Below are 22918 nucleotides of genomic sequence, written 5' to 3' on the forward strand. Positions count from 1 at the left end.
GTGAGAATGTCCTCTAATGGTCTAGAAGAACCATAAGTAAAGTATGTAACTACTAAATCATATAAGATTGGACAACGACATTGATGATATTACGTGTTGCCATCAAATATTAATAATGAATCTTTGATCAATTTTTGATCATTAGTTTTTACTTTGTATGATATGACCTCCAGAAGAAGGCATTAGTTTGATGTTTAAGGCAACTTTAAATAGAGATTTCGAATGACATAGAGATAAACACATGTGTTGTTATCATAAATACAGTGAAATGAAGACACTTCACTTGTTCACATGAAGATTTGAAGATTCAAACTCAATTAGGGAGGATTGAAGATTGTCAAGGAATGGTATTTTTCTATTTGTGTGAAGGTACCAACTATATCGGATTCATTGCACTAGAAGATCTCAAGTTATGGGTTCATTAGGGGGAGAAATTACACGTTGTAATCTTTTCCCTTAACCATGGTTTTGTCCCACATTGGATTTTCCTGGTAAGGTTTTTAGTGAGTGGCAGCATCCCAAACGTATTACGAAGAATGATGTACTCTTTTTCCTTCATTAGGTTTTTATCCCACAGGGTTTTTCCTAATAAGGTTTTAACGAGGCACAATCTTTGATAATGGACATCCAAGGGGGCGTGTTATGAAATATATTTGTGGATGCCCATTATACCCTTGTATTATTCTGGGACTTTTTAGGTTTTAGGGTTTATTATTCTCCAAGCAAACCCTATCAATTGTACTGTATATATATGTACACCTCCATGATATGAAATATAGAATACACATTTTATTCTCTCCCAATCTCATATTTCTCTATATTTCACAACATCAAAAGAATTATAAATGATTTTATTTGTACTTTTTTATCTAAACAAATCTATCCAATCTAATCTAACGTGGCACCTAATCTAATCACAATAATATAATGATCATCATCCCTTGTATTGTATAGTTTTTGTTGTGTCTTAATTTTAAACGTACACAAAAATATTACAACCGAATATGAAGAATACCTGATTCAAAAGCTTTGATGATAGACTAAAAAAATATAATGATACATGGCCATATTTATAATTATAGTTACGTGGTTATTCGTATAGGAGTAAAATTCTATTGTTAATTGGATATTCATATTAATTATAATATGTGGTGTGTTGTTATAAACAAAATTCTATTGTCAATAAAAAGATAATTTTTTTTTTCAAAACAATTATAAATTATTTTATGTATACTTTTTTATCCTAAACAAAATCTATACAATCTAATCTAACGTGGCACCTAATCTAATCACAATAATATATATTCGTCGGCTACGTGGTGTGACACTTGGCGAAAAACTGGAATGCCAAGTGTCGCTATCTTGTGGTCTGGCTGCGAGACTGACTTTATTTATTATATATATAGATAGATACTAGATGAAAGCCCGTGCGATGCACGGTTTTTTCATGCATAAATTTCATGAAAAAATAATTTATAATTGATAAATAAATTATAAATAAATAATTTAAATCCTAAGTTACTATTCGTTGTTTTTTACATTTTAAATTAAATTCTCAAATTTCATTCGTTAATTTTGCTTACATGGCGATTGAAATTTTTACAATTTTTGTACACATAAATCACATAAAAGGATTATTTTCTTAATTACATCCTATAATATTTGATTAACTTGCTATTGCGAGTTAGAAAAGGATAATTATTATATTTTATGTAATTTAAAATGCAACCAAGTGTGATAATTTTTAGTTTTTATACTAAAAATCTCAAAATTTATGATCATTCACCAAATGTGCCGAATAAAATTTTTCATATGAAAAGATAATTTTTTTTTAATTTTTAAAAAATTTAAATTCTAAATCATATTTATTGTTTTAATTCTAAAATAAAATGTGAATTTTATATTATAGCTAACTCACCAAATATCATTCATTAATTCTTATGTGGCTTTATTTCTTAATTCTAAAATAAAATATAATTTTTTTTGTTGTATATAGGTTCATTTTCGACTTACGTGGCACATAAAATTAAATTCTCAAATCTCATTTGTTAATTTTTCTTTTTAATTCTAATTTAAAATGTAATTTTTTTTACAATTCATAGTTATTATAACTACGCACATAAAATAATCTCAAATCTTATTCGTTAATTTTCCTTATGTGACGTTTGATATTTAAATTTAACATAATAACAAATATTAATATAAAATACTATTGATTTCTTTTTTTTAATCTTATACAATTAAAATTCACACATATATAAACACTACATATTTTGTAAAATTTTCGTTTAAATAACAAAACAAACCAATTCTTGAAAAAAAAAATAGAAAGAACATAAATTATGTGAAGCTAACATGAAAATAATGAATGACCTTCCACCATCCTTTGTAAATCAATTGCTAATTGTGTCATTTGATGAGTTGCATATCGCATTCTAGAATTTCAAGATGTTGAACTTATAAATACGTTTCTTTATCTGCAAAATTTACGTTTATTTATGTGAGACATTAGATGGGTTTATATATAGGACATAGAAAACACGCTGAATTTAAAGTGATGATAAATTTTTATCATTAGATATGATAAACTTTAATATGATAATTTTGTTAATGCAGTATTTAATCTTTTAATGGGATAATTGATAAAGGATGTATATATATATATATATATATATTTTTTTTTTTTTTTTTATATATATATATATATATATATATATATATATATAATATATATATATATAATCCAATTGAACCTTTTTATTAATTTAAATTGAACATAATTTTAATATATAAATTTAACCTTTTTTCCTATGTTATTAAATTAAAAATTATGAAAAACACGTTCAGTTAAAATTTAAAAATGTTCAATTTAATGTTGTTTTTCAAAAAATTAAAATAAATAGTGACATAAAAATCTACATGGTGTTCAAATAAACTTGGAAAAAAACTCCTCTATATACATGGTTTTTTTTATAAATCTTTAGCTCTTAAAAAAATAAAAATAAAAAATAAAAAAAAATTGATTTTTTAAATAATTTAAATCCTGATAAATCACTATTCGTTACCTACATGGAAAAATTCTTAAATCTCATTCGTCACTTTTGTTTAGGTGGCGAGTGAATTTTTTAATTCTAAAGTAAAATACAAATCTAAATTTTAGTTGGTCGAAAACCTTTAATTATGTGACGTGTTGAATGCTCTCGAAAAATACGTACTTTATTTATATATATATTAGATTATATTAGATATAACACGGCTTTCATAACGCGGAGGAGGAGGAGAGTTGAAGCTGTTGGGTTATCTTGAATTTTAATCATGCGGGGGGCTAGATTCGATTTTCACCTATCTCATCATGGGGGATTCTTCTCTAATGAGTTTAATCTCCCTACAGTTGGTGTTATCCTATGAATCCAAGCAACACATACTTCCTAGGACTTGTCTTAATAACGTCGAGAGATTGTTATTTTCAACCGGGTTCATGGTACACCTATAAACATTTTGTTCTCATTTTGATGATTGTTTTTCATTTAATCATCAAATTAAGAGCAAAAACTAATTTTAGGTTAGTTGGGTGTATGGTACACCCGGGTGTATATAAAATATTTCAGATAACGTCAACAGCTTCAGTAACAGTCTTAGGTCCGGTTTTCGACAATGCAAAGCCATTGGCAGACATAATAACATACTGTATAAACATATTACAAATGCAGGGAAAATAGATATATCAGCAATCCAGCATACATTTGTTTTGAGACTTAGAGTCTCCCTTGCAAAGCAAATACTGACATAAATCAATGAGAAGCAGAAAACAATTTTTAAACAATCAAGCACCAAGAATAACAGCAAAATAAGATCCTATATTCAATTTCCAAAGTTCTATGATTGTCTACAAGAACAACAAAACTGATAAGTATAAAATACACAACAGGTCTCCTCCAGTATTATTTCATCCTGATAATGAAGAGGGAGATCAAAATCCAGCTTTAATTCTACCAAAAATATTGTAGAACTAATTTTAGCAGAACATAAATAGAGTTGGTAATCGATTTTGTAACTGCTAATACAAGATGCCTATTTTACTGTAAAAACATTTGTAAATTGAGAGGCAGTTAGACAAAGGGTGTCGTTCAATTGTGTTGCATATTAGCTTTTGCAACCCCCTCAAACAAAATTCAATTAACAGCAACAGCCTAGGGCATTGGTTCGAAAGAATACTAGAACACCTAAGACTCTAAGAGGCTAAGAATTAAGAAAACAAGGTGTGGTAATAATGATAATGATATGATTCCTGAAATCCACAGTATCACAAAATCTTTTTCAAATTATTCAGACTAATTTACATCACAAAGTATCACCACTTACCAGCTGATTATGAAACATAGCACATAAACTATATACATTATAGTAGTAAGCCAGCATTTTGTACATAGTAATTACTAGAATGAGGCAGAAAATAGTAATATAACCACTGCACTGGTCCATTGCCACCAACAGACGCCATATTGATCCTTCCACAAAGGCTTTGCAATTTGGCTTTGATTCTTACGCACTTGTATTCTGCTGCTTGTCAGTACCATTTAGCCACACCAAATTATGTACAAAGAAGGGCAACTGAATCATCCAATTGTTTATACTGTGTATGCCTGCTGAATTGTATCAATATCAAGGCCCTTCAGCTTAATGACCGACTCCACATGTCCTTTCAGAGTATGCAGCTCCCGAAGCCTGACACAAATGAGGGGGGAATCATCAAAATTCTTGTTCCAAGGCATAGCAACTCTTTTTGGGAGAAGAGAAAGGTTCAGAAAGAGTTTGATACTTTGATCACAAGAATATATTTTCTCATGCTAGAAAGGATTTGAGGTGATGATATTGAGGCTTGTTTGGACCTAAGTGACTTTAAAATGGTACTATCTTCGTCCCTAAAATTATGCCACAATTGATTTTGGGTCTTTTTTTAAGGAGTTAAGTAATACTAGGAGTCTAGGACAATAGTTATCCTTCAATATTTATAAAAATCTGAGTATACATCACCATCAATCTCTTAATATTAAAAAGTTCAAAGTTTTAACTCACATTGAGTAGAGAAGAACTAAAATAAAATCATGGCCTACAATTTTGTTAGACTATCTAGTTTAAGTGACTGGTAAACATGCAGACGATGGACAGATAATGGCTTAGAACTTCAGACAGACAAGAAAGACATGCACAACTGTACATATATTCACATAGCAGTTCTAACTAAGTGGTTGGGGATAGGTTTTCTGTAACAAAGACGTACCTTGCAATTTCAGCTCGTCTCTTTGCCTCTTCAGCCATTTGGTTAAGCTTTGAAACACGGCTTCGGTCAGTAAACATCTTGGTTTCAGGTGGATGGAGCCCATGGAGTGTCCTTTGAGCATGAGCCCATTTGAGTTCCCTTGCTTCTTTACCAAAGTCCTTTTGTCTTGTGAAGGCAATCTGCAAAATCCAGATTAAGGTTTTTAATCACCCCTTTACTTTTTCATTCTATTTTATAGCAACTTCGAGATGGGCTGCAGTCTTACTCTTTGCTCAAGTAGAAGATCCCATGCCTTCCCGCTGAGAGCATACCGGGTAGCAAACTTGATAATATCAAGGGGAAAGTAGAAGACAAGGTTGTAAAGCCATATTACACCAGCCCAGCCCCATCCAATACCCTCTATTGCAGCAAAACCCCAATTTGCATACACAGCAATCAGGGTTGCGATCTGTGAACCAGAAAATAAAATAAATAATAATAATAATAAATAAATGAATAAACAACATGAAGAGGAGAGCGACAAGACTCTAAGCTTGTTGCTAAGAAAATGTGGCTCAATTACCAGCTGAGCAATGATAAAAGCTGACACTAGCAGCAGGCCAGGGCGCTCAACAAAAGACCAGCTTCTAGACCGAGTGACAAATATTAGGGCCTGGCTAATGATGCTGACTTGTAGGTATATGGCTGAGGCAAGCTTTTTGTAGTCATCATGAGCTGTTTTTTCAAGCGTTGACACTCCAAATGTGCGCTGCATAAGCAGAGGACAAAAAGAATCATGTTAGCGAAAAATATGCGAGAGGGATAGTAGGAGGAGGAGGAGGAGGAGGAGGAAGGAGGGGTCTAAATTTAGAGTGTGAGCTATGTAAGTGGCAAAATAAGAGATGTGGGGACTTTGTGAGATAAAGGATCTTTTTTTTGAAAGAGATATGCTCCAAGTTTTAAAAAAAAAAAAAAAATCATGGGAAAATAAAACCAAAAGAGAGCAAGAATGCTGAATCGAGCCTTAGAAACATAATAATGCTCCTTCACAGATCAAATTACTAAGATTTCGTAAGAAAAGTCATGCGGAAGTAAGGAAATTAGAAGTTTTGGTATCAGTAACCGAGTGTTTATTTCCCGTAATCACATTAGGTCCCTTTATTTATTTTGACTGAAGTTCTCATCAGAAGTGATAAAAAGATTAATATAAGAGGAGAGAGTAGGCTTTTTGGGAAGGTGATGCTTGGAAAAACATCATAATCAACATATATTGGAATAATCTACAGTTCTACACAACATACACATCGCAAGAAGACTAGGGATATCGTAATTCTTGACCAAACTTGTAAATTGAACAACCTTTGAAGCCTCTCTTGCATGTACATAGGACAATGATGAAGGATAGATGAGTATAGCTATTATCATTAGCTTGTTTGCTACTGTTATTAGTGCTCTCTAATGCCATTGTAACAGGTGTTACTATTTTAGGCTGTTAGTGTTTTGTCCTGTAGTTCTCACAGCTGTAATAGGTGAGTCATAAGGGTAAGATCATTCCAGGGATTGTTTCCTTAGTATATATACGTAAGAGACTGCATTTTGGGTCAATTGAATGGAATAATCTTTTTCTAGCCGCCACATCTATTTTACTCTCATTCTGAAAATATACTTGCATTCGTTTCCTCTGCATTTCATCTTTCTCTTCAGACAAGGCACAGAGAGCAAACAAGATTTGCATGTCTCATAAAGCTGAATAAAATTTTGAAAAGAACATACAACATAGAAAATTTTTAGAAGATTCAAAAGGATTGAAAGTGGAGATAGATTTGTACGATCTGATAGTCTTACAGGGAAAAAGTCGGTTTTATATGCAGCCCAGAAGAAAACGACAGTCATCATTGCTAAGTAGCTGCCAAGAACAATTCCAGTGGTAAATATTTCTGACAACTTCCAACTATCTGGCTGGGGGAAGGTTTCACCCGATCTTTTGATATCGTCATGATTGTACCTGAAGATTCCAAAAGGCAAGAACCATATAATATCCTTTAACTTGGTTAATGGTAGCATATACTTAAATATAATAAGACAATCTCTTTAGAATTGAGGCTTAAGAGAAGGGAAAAAAAGAAGCTGTTTTTCACTCCGGCCTATTAATTTCATCTAAGCACTGTTCTACAAATCCATTCTCCAGCATTACAAAGTACACATCAACAACTGAAAATAATTATTTTGAAATGACATTAAGTTGAAAGTTCAATATTTGGTTAATTATCTGTCGCCAGAAACATCTGAAAATAGACAAGAACAATAGTTTGTAAGAGTGGCTAAGTGTAGGAATAAAATATATAGATGAAAGTACTTTAAGTTGGAAAATTAGCAGCATAATAATAAACAATTAGATACTTGGTTTTTCAAACATTCGGGCAATAAACCAAGAAAGTACTTTAAGTTGGAAAATTAGCAGCATAATAATGAACAATTAGATACTTAGTTTTTCAAACATTCGGGCAATAAACCAAGAAAGTACTATAAACAAACGCAACATTTGCTTCAAATATTCAACATCATACTCGATAGTTGTACAAATAATCATACTCGGTATTATACAGGGATGTTAGATTGGTAATGCTAAACATGAAACTCATGGAGAACAGCAATTAACAGCATACAATTACCAACGAATGTCAAGGGAGAACTACTAACCATCATTGAGGATGGCAATGATCAGCACCATGAAGGGTGGGAAGTCAAACTTCCATATGAGAGCCAGTAGCATGAACCCTAACTGGGGAAGGATCCAAAGAGATTACATAAGAAAAATAGATAAACATGCAGACCATTTAGTACTAGTATCAAAGGAAAGAAAAAGAAAAAGAAAAAGCAAAGCTATACCAAAGATGAAAAAGCTTACCACTATACGGATGGTAATAGAAACTGCATAGATCTGTAAAAAAGAATGGCATGCACTTAGGTAATTGTTGATATCATAAAAGACCACATTCATGGATCTTGGAGGTTTAACAGCCAATTTGACAATTTTACCATACCTTATGGAATAAATGAGGAACCAAAAATTTTCTATGAAGCAAGTAAAAAAACAACTCACTATTAAGTTTGGAGCCCAGCTGCATGTTGCTAGGATCCAATGATGATAAATTGGTTTGACAATTATAACATCGATTAGTTGCTACTTCGTATTACATTCTCCAAAAGGAGGCTTACCGTGTAGTTCTTCATCCTCTGGAAAATTGCCCTACTTGTCAAGACTGCACTTATGATGACACTAAGCCCAGGTTCTGTCAAGACAATGTCAGAAGCACTGCGAGCTGCATCAGTCGCATCCGCAACAGCTATGCCTATGTCAGCTTTTTTAAGAGCAGGAGCATCATTTACTCCATCACCCGTCATTCCACATATATGTTTTCTTGCTTGCAAGCGTTTCACAATCTCATATTTATGCTCTGCAGGAAGAGATATAGATATCAATGTATCATCTATAAGGAGACAAAATAAATGTGGTAACAGCAATACAGAAGCTGCAAGATCTGTATAGGCTTTAATAAATCATCCTACATAATACAATGACTTCATCTTGTTTATCTTCTATCCTTTTACAATGAAGTTCAAGGCTTCAAGCACTTTATTTCTTGCCTAAAACAATCAACCCAAGTACAAAGATTCAAGTCTTCATTTAGGTTACAGGCTTCTGTTATGCATGAGAATTAATAAAAACAAGTTTATCCACTTCTGGTGTCAACTCACTCAGTTCACTCAGCAAACCTTTTTAATTAAAAAAAAAAAAAAAAAAAAAAAAAAAAAAAAAAAGGTACCATTAAAAGATCTAGCTCCAAAAAAGTAATTGTAAAAGTACATTTCATATACACTACTCTGTCTAGTCTGGAAGGAAACTCTTCTGCGTGAGGGTGCAGCAAAGATAAACATACCAGGAAAAACACCAGCAAAACCATCTGCTTTCTCGATCAGCTCATCAACAGGTAAAGCTACAAGAGACTCATCTTTCTCCTGTCCTAGCAATGCCGCAGAAGGATACATATTGGTACCCATTCCCAGTCGACGCCCTGTTTCCTTAGCAATTGCCAATTGGTCGCCTAGCATGATCATATGGATAGATCAATACATGGTAATACAGTCTGATCCCAGCATAATAAGAAAATTCCTCATCCATGAGAGAACTTCTTCTTGCTAAGACATACCAGGTGTACTCATTAAATAAGAGAAAGATTTCTATTGACGCTACTCTAACATATCACATACAATTGGAACAACAAAAGGAAATTAGAAGAACATATCACATATCACATATTACATTTTTATCAATACAGACCTAACTACAAGTCTACAACTTCAAATTGCACATCCTATGGATTAAAAAAACATACTTAAAAAAAGAGTTATTTATGGACACATCTCTTATTACATTCAGGACCAAAAAAGAGTCTCTCCTATATGTAGTTCTCCACAGTTACTATCAGGAGAGAGTTGAATATAGTACCAAAAGCCATGCTAGGTAAATTGTGACCTCTTATTGTGATTTTGTGAAGTAACAAGAAGGTGACTGCTAAAGTTTACTAATTTGCTCATATCTGCGATAAAATGCAAGTGTGATATGTATAAAGGACTGCAAAAGGAAGGTATGCACCTGTAATCATTTTTACATTAACCCCAAGGTCTAGTGCCCTCCCTATTGTTTCTGCACTATCATGTCGTGGTGGGTCAAAAAGAGGAAGGAGGCCGATAAACTGCCATGGACCTCCAGAACTGTCCTTTTTACCATCAGGAACCTCCTGCATAAACATCTCAGACATACACCTCAATACATGTTCAAATTAGAAAGAAGTCGGAACAAAAAAAAAAGAAAAAAAAAAAAAAAAAAAAAAAAAAAAAAAAAAAAAAAAAAAGAGGAAAGAGAAGAAGACATAAAGAAAGGAAATACATATAGGCAGAGAACAATGGTTACCTGGTATGCCACAGCAAGAGACCTTAACCCTCGCTCTGCATACTTATCAATCACTGCATGAACTCTGCGCTCTATCTCCGATTTATTATAAGCAAGATTTAAGATCTAGAAATAAGCCAAATTGTGAATATAAACGCGTCAGACTTGTCGAAAATTGAGAAAAAGGGTAAATTTTGATAATACCTGTTCTGGTGCACCTTTGCTAACCCTATGCATTTTCCCATCACTGTCAATGTATGTCAGAGCTGTACGCTTATCAGTTGGATTAAATGGAAGGAAGTGAACTTCTTGAATGCCTAGGCGAGCCTTTTCAAAGAGTATAATGAGAGCAGGACAAAATAAGGTGAAAAACCATGTTTCCTAATATTACTTAGATAATTAGATTACCTCCTTTGGATCAGCTAATGTCCCAACTATAGCAGCATCAATTGCATCTTGGTTTTCCATTCGAGAGGCTCGAGCAGCCATCAATACCATTGTATCTGCATCAATTCCTTTGACGAAAACCTACAGGAATATCCAAGTTTAAATGGTGCTACAGCCTAATATTGTTTTAATGAGGGGAAAAAACTAAAAAGAAAGAAAGAAAACCAAACCTCAACAAGGTTCTTGTCAACAGACAACTTATTTAATGTCAGAGTTCCAGTTTTGTCACTGCAAAGTACATCCATGCCTGCCATTTCCTCTATAGCTGTCATTCTCTTCGTTATTGCACCCTAAAGGATACAGAAATATAGCTCATAGTCTAGAATTTATTAAAAAAAAAAATTAATTTACAACCATAACCTTTGAGCTAAATTGTTACTGCTACTTGTTACCAACCTGCTCGGCTAAACGATGGGAACCTATAGCCATGGTAACAGATAAAACTGTTGGCATAGCAATAGGAATTCCACCAATGAGAAGCACCAATAAGTTATCAATTCCAACACGATATTGACGGTGTTGAATTGGGTACATAACTATGATCTCCACCAGCATTCCCACAGCAATAGAACAAATACAGAAGTTTCCAATAGCAGTCAAGACCTATAACAAAATCCAATAATATTATTAGACATGCAAATACAACTAAGATATAACCCCATCCTACTACGTTATCTGGGGGGCTTAAACCCTCAATTGATAGAAAGGCTTACAACAAATAACAAAAAAAAGTAAAACACAATGTATAACATGTACTGTCTCATCATGCATAAGAAACCTTAAAACTCAAGAATCTAATGCACAAGACAGAAACTGGCCAATAAACCATAACCTGATATCAGAACTGGTACCCAAACTTGTAGCCTTGTAGGACCTGAGCAACTGGTATCCTTAATGAAACTCCTACTAAGTTCTTCGATATCTTCTACCCTCTTATCTCAACAAACTTATGAGAGTTACCACATAGAAAGGGCATAACAGAATTCAATTGTAATAAAACTTTACCAACTGGATTATCATTACTTGTACACTTAAGACCTTGAACCTCTATAATACAAGCCAGCTCTTGAGGAATTTTTGTGTTAACCTGACCCTTACTTTTACGTATTTTAAAATGATTGTCATGGTTTATGATATTTGAAGCATGTATCGCATGCAGACCCAGTACATTAAAATCTAGGAGTAATGTAAAAGGCATGTAAAATTTTCTACATCTAACACTGCATTTAAATTATTCGCTTATTTACACTTTTGAAACTCAAATATCTCCGCCAACAAAATACAGGTTTGAAGAACATATGTGGAGACATAAAACCAAGTAAATTACAGATAAAAACACTGACCAAAAATATGCAAGAATTACTATGAGGAGTAATTTATCAACATTCAACAATAAAGCTTCTGATATCTCCCTCTTTGATTACTAAATCATTATACCAAATATAAATTTATATTAGATGAAGTATAGAAGATATGGGTGAAAACAAAATTATCCCATCAATTAAAGATGATTTCAGCTAGTTAAGGCACTGTTTGTCCTATACCCCACTGTAGATTGAGGTTTTTTACATGTTACTTTGATACTTCAATCATGTACAAGCAATGAGTCAGATAAAGTAGCCCTTCGACCTAGATAAGGACTTCAGATAAAGGTTTTCTTACAAAACATATAACTTTGTTAAATCAATCATGTACAAGAAATGAGTCAGATAAAGTAGCCCTTCGGCCTAGCTAAAAACTTCACTCATACAAATTGACCCCTTCAAATAATTGACTTGACCTCATAGTTCTCTAGGTCATATAGTATCACTCACCGCTTGGAAGTGGCCAACTTGGTTTGTGGAGTCTACAAGGTGAGCAGCCTTGCCAAAGAATGTATGCACACCCGTTGCAATGACCACAGCTTCTATCTCTCCCTGTTTGCATGTAGAGCCTGAATAGACACCATCGCCAGTTTGTTTGGTCACTGGCAGTGACTCACCAGTGAGTGAAGACTGCACCTCAGACAAAAGAATGGTCATGAGAGATCTTAAGAGAAAGAAGTTCCTAAACAAACATGGCATAAAGGTTACATCTCAAACACCTGATCAATCTTTAAAGGATCACCTTCCAGGAGACGAGCATCAGCTGGGATGATATCACCAAGCTTAATAGAGATAATATCACCTGGAACGAGTATAGCTGCATCCTGCTCACTCCACTTTCCATCACGAAGCACCTACAAGTGTTCAACTTCACATGTTAAAAGGCCATCACAGTATCATAACATACCACTGGTAATATAGTACATTAAAACATACCTTAGATTTAGGAGCCAGGCGTGCCATAAGAGCAGCTGCAGCGTTACCTGCATTAGTCTCTTCTATATAACTAATTGTTGAGTTGATAAACAAAAGAGTAACAATTCCAACGAAGTCCTGCCAATCAGGAGGCTTCCCCTGCAAAATCAAGGTAGCTTATTGCCCCAAGTTCCAACATGTCAAAAAACTAAAGATCATCTGCTTGTCTAGAATCATTTTTGACGAACAGCTTGCCATGAATCATTATACGGTATGTATTTCAAAACATGCAAAGGCATTTACCCACTAGTGCCCACTATCTTTTTTCTTTATAGTATGAAATTAAGTAGAGATGAGAAGGTTATATAGGGTTAGAAGACCTTTCTATGGTCTATAATCCAATAATGTGATTGACTTACACAACAAGCACCACCCAACAATTCTGCATTACTACCAATTCAATACAAGATGAGAACATCTTCCAATGTTCACGAACAGTTGCACACTCTTAAAACTGACAAGACATTCAATGGAGGAAAGGGAGCATTTTCTAATATTCTCTATGACCTTAGTAATAGCAACATTTTAGTTTTAGGCCATCTTAAAAATAATAGGCTACTTTTTTTAAAAAAAAAAAAAAACATATACAGTTTGATTTTAATTTATCCCATATTAAATAAAGTATACTTAGTGGTACCATTGACCTAAATTTTGAGCTCATTGACATGGTGGACAAGTAAAAAACTTGAATAGTCAAGGACAATTATTATATTTTTTAAAACGATTCCTCAAAAATGAACCTCATATGTGATGAACGATATTTTCAAAAAGGGACCAAGGAGTAATATATAAGCTACAAAATAAATATAGTAAGAGGACTTACTCCTCCATTAGCAAGAGCTATAGCCATTATCGCGGCAGCTTCCATCACCCAAGAAAGAGGATTCCACATGAATCCAAGGAACTTCAGAAACTTACTCTCCTGCATTATTAGAGTTCCAGGGGTGAAATATGTTAATTAAAGGCCAATCACAAAGTTCCAACTCTTAGCAACAAGAAATACTAAGAAGGAATGGTAACAGAAATGAACCTCCTTCTCTTCAAGCTTGTTAGGTCCAAAAATGCGAAGTCGTTCTTCAGCAGCCTCAGACGTAAGACCATCTCGATTACACCTTAATTGCTGAAAGACCTCTTCTAGAGAAACATTCTCCTGCAATTACATTATTCACATCAGGATACAGTCCAGGGAACTCATCTGTTTGAGACTTATGATTCATATTTCAACACGCACAGTTATATAAAAATTAGGCAAAATTACAATAATTGACATGAACTATGGTTCTACTACAACCAAGGACATGAACTTGTGTACTTGTCCAGATAATCAAATTGACATGAACTAAAGACACTCACCGCCATAAACTGATTATGTAAAGGTAGCAACGTCACCAAAATGGGCTTTAATGACCAAGTTTAAGTAACCTCATTTTTTTTGTGACAAGAAGCAAGCTCATTTTATTAAGGAGAGAGAAGGCTCCAAATCAGAAAATACACTGCTACAAATTTCTTGAGGATACTCCTCAAGCCACACCCTTATATCAAGTTTAAGTAATTGAGTGTCTTTATATTGTTCATATCACAGCAACAACAACAATAAAGCCTTAGTCCCAAAAGACTATTCATATCACTAAATTGACATCAACTTGGTCATTAATGATCATTAGTGATATCCCAAAAGAATGTTCATATCACTAATGGTTTAACGACCAAGTTGATGTCAATTTAATAATAGAAACAAGTTCATGTCAATGATTATATTTGGGTCATAGACTCATAGTGCATTTCAAGTTCTTGGAACTATGCTCATCATTACATGTTCTACTCTTCACATAATATTCACTGAACTTAAAAAAAATTTAAAGTTACTCATTAAAACTCATAACTGGGGGATCATCAGTATATTGTGCCATGTACCAAAGCCTCATACTCCGTACTATTAATATTTATTTTTTTGAAAGTAAGAATAAAACAACAAAAACTGCAAAAACAGGTAAACTACTTTGTACTCCCTTCAACCCCAAATGTTTTTCTCATTTGACTTTTCACGGTTTCCAAGACGTGTTTTAAAACGTCTATATCTCCATTTCCATACGAGTAAAAATTATAAAACTTGATATTAATAAAATATACAACGTGACACATGTAACAAGATCCCACATAAATATGTAATCTCTTTTACACTTTGTTTGGATAGAAAGAAATGAAAGGAAAAGAAGAGAAGAGAAAGGGAGGGGGGCAAATTCTCTTATTTGGGTAAAGAATTAGGGAAAAGAAGGGGAAGGAGAGTGAGGGATCTATTTTCCCTCTCTCTTTAATAAGCATAATCCCTCCAAAATTGGAGGGATTTGGAGGGAATATGAAGCTCACCTACCCCTCCCTTTTCTTTTCTCTTCCCTCCTTTTCCCCTCCCCTTCCTTTCCTTCCTTCTTTGCTATCCAAAAAAAGCGATAGATTAACGGAAATTCATGGTCAAAGTTTTCAAACCTTGACCCAAATATTAGAAATGAGAAAAACATTTAGGGACGGAGGAAGTTTTAAATATTACAATACTTCGTACTAAAACAAGTCATGCTAACATCATTAATGGACAGAGGTCAACTTCTTATGAAAAAGCTCCTGCCTAAACTATTTTTGACATCATCTTTTTTTCCTCCTAAGTTTCAAGACTAAATAAATACTTCTTTCAAAAAAATTAATGAAATTATGACTACACATTTTTAGAATAGTGAATAATGACTACTATTTTAAACAAATAATAGCTAATAAAATTGTGCATTAAATCTAGTAATGCTGATACGACTGAAATTAAAATGATGAACTAATATTTTTTTAAACAAAGATCACGTTTGTCAAAAAGATTAAAAAAATAAATAAATAAACAAAGATCATGAAACAGGGTATGGATAATAAAAAGAAAATCCAGAATCAAAAAATGCATAAATCTCAAAACATCACTATATCCCAGAAATCAAAACTATGGAAGAAACTGCAGCAAGCCAGCAACAGAGAAATCAACAACAAAAATTGAACTTGAAACACATTATCATACCCAGAAACTGAAACGATGAAAATAGTAATAACCTAAAAACTGATCATGAAAACAGAGTAGGCCTTAAACAAACCTAAAAACGACATGAAAATATCACAGAATAATAAAGATAGAGAAACCCAAAGCACCGTAATAACTAATAAGTATAACCCATAAACCCAAAAATAACCATGAAAACCCAGAAACCAAAAACCATGGAAATTACAAAAATGCAGAAATCATGAAAAATCCAGAAAATAAACCATGTAAAAACAGTAAAAATTAAGAGCAAAAAACCATGAAAAATGATCATACCAAATCCACAGCTTCCTTCAAAACAGCTTCCATAGTTTCCTTAGAGTCACCCATCTTCAACTAACTTTTCTGCAAATTTCAAATCCCAAAAACAGACGAAGAATCAAGTAAAATTATATCGCAAAAAAGTTGAACATTCTGGAGAGAATAAGATGAAGAATAATGTGAATTAGCAAAAAGAAAAGTTAGTGAAAAAATGGTGGGTGCAAATGTGCAATACTCTGCTCACTTCACTATTATTATACGCTTCTTTATTTTCCCTTTATTTTGGGGGTGTTGTGTTGGTGTAGAATTTGGCTTTCTCTAGAAAAGAGATGGAGGATTCTAGTATTTGTCGTAAGTTTGAGAAAATTTGGAGAATCGTGGGTCGTTACTTGTACCAGGTTGGTAGGTACAAGTACAACTATTTTATCACACATTCTCTCTCTTTCACTTTCACTATCTTGCAGTGCGCATATTTTCTTTCTTAATCATCAGTTTTTTGTACTTCACAGGAGTCGAACAACATATAGGCTATGAAAATTTTGTTTACGGAATTTCGTCGTGCTTTTAAGGTTAGATCATTTTCGTTTAGGGCCTGTTCATCCTTGTGATTTTTTTCATGTTGATAATATGGCGTATAAAGTTATAAAGTAGTAAAAAAGGGCAAGATCTCAGGCTCTAAAAGCAACTTCAATGGTTTCATTATAAGGACTTGCTTGCAATTATAATAAAATGTCTAGCTATATGCTTACCATTGGAAAACAAAAAATTGAGCAATATGCAAGCTATTGTAGCCCAAACAAGCTACATTGCTTGATTAGAAATGAGACAAGTAAACTCGACTAATATTGTGGCATGTGTAAAACTATTAATTTTTTTATATTTTATTTTTTGCAAGCTACAAGACCCTTCTAGCTTACCATTGGAACACTTTGTAGCCAAAAAATATTGCAGCTTAAATATTGATGTGACAAAGCAAGCCTTGTAGCTTACCATTGGAGATGTTCTATCTACTAGAGGCCTTCATGCCTTTAGTAAGGACCACTAAATAAATTAGAATAGATATAAAAAAAAAAAAGTCATGCGACTCCAAAAGAAAGAAATAAAGTAATTTTGCTTTCTGCCACCCACTTTAATTTTGTAGTACAATGTCACCCACTTTTGTAGAACAATGCCTCGAAATTGTGAAATGCAGTACTATTTCGTCAGCCTTTTAAGAAATACCAACAACATAACAAAGTAAACCAACAATAACGGAAACTTCAATGATAGTCTCCATAACAACTTTTTTTGGTATGAAAGATATATCAATTTAATTAATTATCATACCAACAAATACCTGCACATTCCATGAAATTTAATGTGGTGAAACATCATACGAAGTATTTCACTTCATTCCTCTAAAGGGGTACCTCGTTAAACAAAGATCTTACTCACTAATATTATTGTAATTATACCATTTATTTGAAAATACCATGTATTAATTAAAGTTAGTGGCTTTAGTGCCAACTCCCATTATCATTACAAGTTATGAGACACACGCACATTGCGTGTGCATTATAAGAAATTTATATGACTCGATTTTACCTTTTTTCATGAAATATTATCTACCTTAATCTTTAAAAAAAAAATTCTTATTAAAAAATATTAGTGTGTTTAAAAATTGATGAAATTAGGGAGGTAATAGAAGGATATGACTTCTCTAAAAAAAAAAAAATAGTACTGTAAAAAAAAAATAAAAAAAAAAGTAGCTTTTAATTATTTTTTTAATAAAGGATGGTAGTTTTTTTTTTTTTTATTGATGGTAGTTATTTTTTGTAAAAAAAATAAAGGTAGGGTTATATATATATATATATATATATATATATATATATATATATATATATATATATATATATATATATATATATATATACTACCTCCGGTTTTTTTTTATGTGCAACTTTTGTCATTTTAGTCCGCTCACTATTATGTGCAACTTTCTCTTTTATATCTATTTTGGGTTAAAAAAACACTGAAAATTACTATATTACCCTTAATTAAAAATTCAGATTTTTATACTTTTACCCCTTATTACCCATAACCCCCACTTAACTCCATTAACCTAAATTACCCTAATCTAATCACTCCCTCCATTTATTCCTCCCAACCGACACAACTCTCCATCTTCCCAACCACCTGATTAAAAGTGGTCTAGACTCTTCTTTTGAAGAACCCTAGATCTGGTTCTTCTTCTTCCTCCTTTCATTCGCCTTCCTCCTTTCTTTCGCCTTCCTCCTTTCTGTCGCCTTCCTCATTTCTTTCGCCTTCCTCTCCAGTTTACATCATGACATCTCCCATTCCCTCACCTTTGCTTCGAAAACCAAATGCCACCATTCCGCTGAAAGACCTTGATCCACTAATTGACGCGTACATTGGCACCGACGACATCAGCGAGGCCACTCTTATCAAGTCCCTGATTAATGATATCAACAGAGGCGATGATTTTCCCCGTCGCCTATACGCGCATGTAGATGGGCCAAGCTGTTGTTCGCCAACCACTTTCAAGGCGTTAGGGGAAATTCTGAAGAATATTGATGAGGCTGAGCAGAAACGAAGGAGAAGGGTGTAGGCGAGTCCCGTGGCCACAAAAAGCTTGATTTTGATGTTGTCCGTGTAGATCTGGGGTCCCAAGGTGAGGATGGCAGTGCTGCGCCCCCTCCCAAGGCCCGATCTGAGCCTTCCAGGCCACCAGCGAAGATTAGGCCACGTAGGAAGGCGGCCTTGGTGGCTTTGAGGCGAATTTGGGGTTTGCCGGAGCGAGAATTCGTCGTGCTTTCCTCTGATGAGGAGGCTGAGCACTGACCCTTGCGTAACTCTTCCTAACCCTAACTCTCTAATTTTTTTTAAAAAAAAAAAATTCTCCTTAATTTTTTGATTTTTGCCATACTGTATTGGTTTGCTTTGTTATTTGGTTGTTGTTGTGGGAATGTTTGACTAGATCTGGTTGCATGATGGTTTTAGGGTTTTTGGTGTTACCCTGGGTTATGTTATTTCGCTGTGTACTATTGGTAATTTGATGGGTTGATGCGTGTGTGGATACTAGGGTTGGTTATGTTCTATGAATTGCATGTTCTCTTCTTTTGTTGGAATGTACTGGGTTTCAAATACTCCAATTCGTAGTGATTTTTATGTTGATGATTTGGAAGTGAGTTGATTGGCATGGACTATGTTGGCTTATGTATTGTGTTGGGTGTGTGTAGTTGATTGTGTTGTTGTTGACTGCCATGGACTTAATCGGGTTATGTTTGATGTTGGCTGTGTTGAGTTTATTGTGTTGTTGTTGATTGGGATGTATGATGTTGGTTGTGTTGTTTGAAAGTTCTGTTGTTAAATGGGATGGACCATGTTGGCTGTGTGGCTATGATTGTGTTGTTGTTCCTTGGGATGGACTATGTTGGCAAAGTGGATTTGATTGATGAATGATGAGGCTGGTATCTTCTACATGTAACCTTTCTGCCTAGTCAGTCCCTTACAATGAGTCCCCTGTTAATAGGTTCTGTATCCTGGTTTGTTTTGAGTCCCATAATTTGATTTGACATTCACCTTACCCAAATCCACATGATGAAGGGACTCCATTGAATTTGACTAAGCACAAGTGAATTGCTCCAACAACATGCATAATGCTGTTGTTGTTAAGATACCCTTGTGCATTAGTGTAGTATTCAACAATGACTATTAACCCCTCTGATGGATTGAATGGCCCCAACAATTGTTTGTCTTTGTCATTCATTGCTACCATTTAAAATGTGGGTACAAAAGAGCATACCTTTGAGTAATTAAGAAAGTACATTACAAAAGACCATACCATAATCTAAAGACTTTACAACATACTGCCTTACATGTTTTAATAATTGTAATCAACAAAATACACCTAACCACTTGGTACTTCAACATGTGAAATAAAACACAAATAAACAAACTTACATAGGTAAGTGGTTATGTGTGGCAGTACATGTGTTGTCTTTTTCTTGTATTGAGTCCCCTAATCTGCATTCACCTCCAATTCTTCTGTGACTTCTTCATTGCCCTGATTAGCTGGCCTAAACATAGTGTTTAGATACTCCACAGCCTCCACTACTACCTCCTTCTGGACTACAACTATTTCTGGTAGAATGCCAATATTCTCAAGCTTTTTCTTGTTCATATGTTGAATCTTGTACTTGTTACCACCTTCTACCTTCAGTATTTTAATCATGCAATTTTGCAAAGTTACCCAGATGTACTTGTTAACCTCTGGATTGAATGTGTCATAAGAGTCTTTCACCTTTTGGACTAGCTCATCTAAGTCTTTAGGAAAAGACTGATATTGCAATGATTATATAGACCTAAACAGCCCTAAATCAAGCACATTCAAATTAGGTGATTGTGCTGGCTGAAAAATAAATTGAATGTTGAAGCCATTTGTGGTAGTAGCTTCAATGAACTCTGCATCCCTTGGAACTTGGTGAGGCCTAGCATTATCCCGTTGGATTACCATATCCTTGGCCAGACTTTCTGGCCACTTTGACTTGATGGCTGGGATAACTTTTGTGAGCAACATCTCCCTGATAACTTCTCTGTTTATATTCTGTAGTGCCTTTGTTTCCAAAGTCCCTCTTGGCCTTTTATTGCTTGATTTCTGTGCCAATTGCTGCATAGTGAATGGGAAGATGCCATACTTCCCATCATGTAACATTTCTCCATTTATGCCATATAATGGCTTCCCTATAATTGCCATGAACATTGCCTTGAGCTTGAATCATCTTGACTGAACTGCCATGTAAGGATCCTCCTCACTTGGCAGTAGATAAAACCTCCTTTTATCAGGGTTCAAGTAGAACCACTTCTCATCACAGTGTATGACATTCCTCATGTCAACAAATGTGGGATCCTGATTTCCTGTAAATGGATTTATGTGTGACAAAATCCATCTAAGTCTGGCCACCTTATGGTCTGATGACAGTGTTGGCTTGTTGCAGGCTGTGTGTGTTCTTAGCCTTCCTCTCCTCTTCAAATTGTGAACTGTGCTATGACTGATCTTCAATGCTCCTGCATAGCTCCTTTCAGTCTGCCTTAAATGTAATGGGATTGACTATAGAATTTCATCAGAAATTTCCATTGGCTTTCTCCCTGTTCTGCCAATTTTTTAAGTCTTGACATCAATCAAGTCCCCTTCAGCCAGCTGTTTCTTTATATCTGTGAATATTCTTGTTATTGTTGATTTGTGTACGTTGAATTGAGTTGATAACTGCTTCAAGTGACCCCTAGGTAATATGCCATTGTTCATTTTCACCAATATTGCATCTACAATTTGCCTTTTCTTTTGCATTGGCAGTTGCTTCCTGCATACAATTTGTTGTTGCATTTGTTGGGGTTGTTGTTGCATTTGTGGTGGTTGTTGTGGCATTTGTTGTGGTTGTTGTTGCATTTGTGAGGAATCAACCTCACCTTCACTGTGTGACTGTTGTTGTTCTTTGTCTTGGCTACCATCCATGTTGTCATCTTCTGATTCATACCCCCAAAAGCCTGCATCCTGCATTTCTTCTTCTTCTTCAAACCACAACTCTGCCATCTGTTCTTCATTTAGTATGTGTTCAACATCGAAAAAAACAGAATCACCATACTCTGCCATGTGTTTGTGTTAATCAGCACAGGAAGATAATGATGAGGGGTCTGCTGATTTTTGCTGGGGTGAAGATGAAGATGAAGATGATACCCAGATGTGCTTCAATGACAGCAGACCAGCCTTTTTTTGTAAATCTTTGAACAGTGTAGTTAGTGTGTAATTAAACTAACCGTAGCGGTGAACGTAGAAATCTGTAATTTTTTGGGATGAAACTCTGATTTTTGCTGGAATGTTTCACCCAGCTGCTAAAATTAATGGTTGTAATGAATTTAGTGACAATGGAGGCTGCCTTTATAGCCTCATTAAATGTTGGAATTTTGGGGGCAAAGTCGAAAAGGTGACTGATTTTATAGCCTCCCTTGAAATGTAAAAAAAATTTAGTTTGGCAGATTTTTTTTTGAAAAATTGGGGGGAAACAAATTTTACATGAAAAATTTGATTACTTCTGTTTTTGGCAGATTTAAATGAGGGGGAAAATTTGGCTTTGTACTTTTGGCCAGATTTTCCCACCAAAATACTTTGTAGGTGGCCACACTTTCTCTCTCCTTCTCCTTTAATTAAACCCACTCACTTTTATTGATCTTTGCCCTTCAATCTTTTGCTTCGTGAACCGCAAAAAGCTTGAAAGTTGCACACAAAAAAAACCGGAGGTAGTATATATATATATATATATATAGAAAATAAAAAATGAGGGTATTTTGGGAAAGAAAAATTTATCACCCAAAACCCATTTCACTTTATATATTACTATAGATAGATTGTACCATCTTCTTGAAAATAATTTTTTTTTAAAAAGCATGTAAAATACAAGTCCAAAATTAATTTGTGTTATGCTTTGTATGAAATAATAACTCATTATCTACATGTATTGATGTATACATTTAATAGTCTATTTTGATAACTAATTTATTTAAATTTTGGACCCAAATGAACATTATTCAAATTT

At 34.0% G+C, this 22918-nt stretch overlaps 1 protein-coding gene and 1 pseudogene across 1 annotated transcript; both read right to left on the reverse strand.

Moving 5' to 3' along the window:
• Nucleotides 1-4247: 4247 nt before the first annotated feature.
• On the reverse strand, nucleotides 4248-16566 carry LOC110727067 (annotated as a pseudogene).
• Nucleotides 16567-21105: 4539 nt separating this feature from the next.
• LOC110727013 lies at nucleotides 21106-21978 on the reverse strand. Its single transcript, XM_021906549.1, has 2 exons — nucleotides 21505-21978; nucleotides 21106-21414 (listed from the first exon to the last, which is right to left on the reverse strand). Exons 1-2 carry the CDS (start codon nucleotides 21976-21978, stop codon nucleotides 21106-21108), a joined length of 783 nt encoding a protein of 260 aa, XP_021762241.1.
• Between the last annotated feature and the right edge of the window lie 940 nt (nucleotides 21979-22918).

This window comes from Chenopodium quinoa, unplaced genomic scaffold, assembly GCF_001683475.1.
Source record: "Chenopodium quinoa cultivar QQ74 unplaced genomic scaffold, ASM168347v1, whole genome shotgun sequence".
NCBI classification, from domain to species: Eukaryota; Viridiplantae; Streptophyta; class Magnoliopsida; order Caryophyllales; family Amaranthaceae; genus Chenopodium; species Chenopodium quinoa.

Coding starts and splice junctions, on each gene's coding strand:
- LOC110727013 (XM_021906549.1), bottom strand. CDS start 21,978: ATGGCAGAGTATGGTGATTCTGTTTTTTTCGATGTTGAACACATACTA. Junction 21,415..21,504: donor CTGAAGGGGACTTGATTGAT/GTCAAGACTTAA, acceptor CATTTAAGGCAG/ACTGAAAGGAGCTATGCAGG.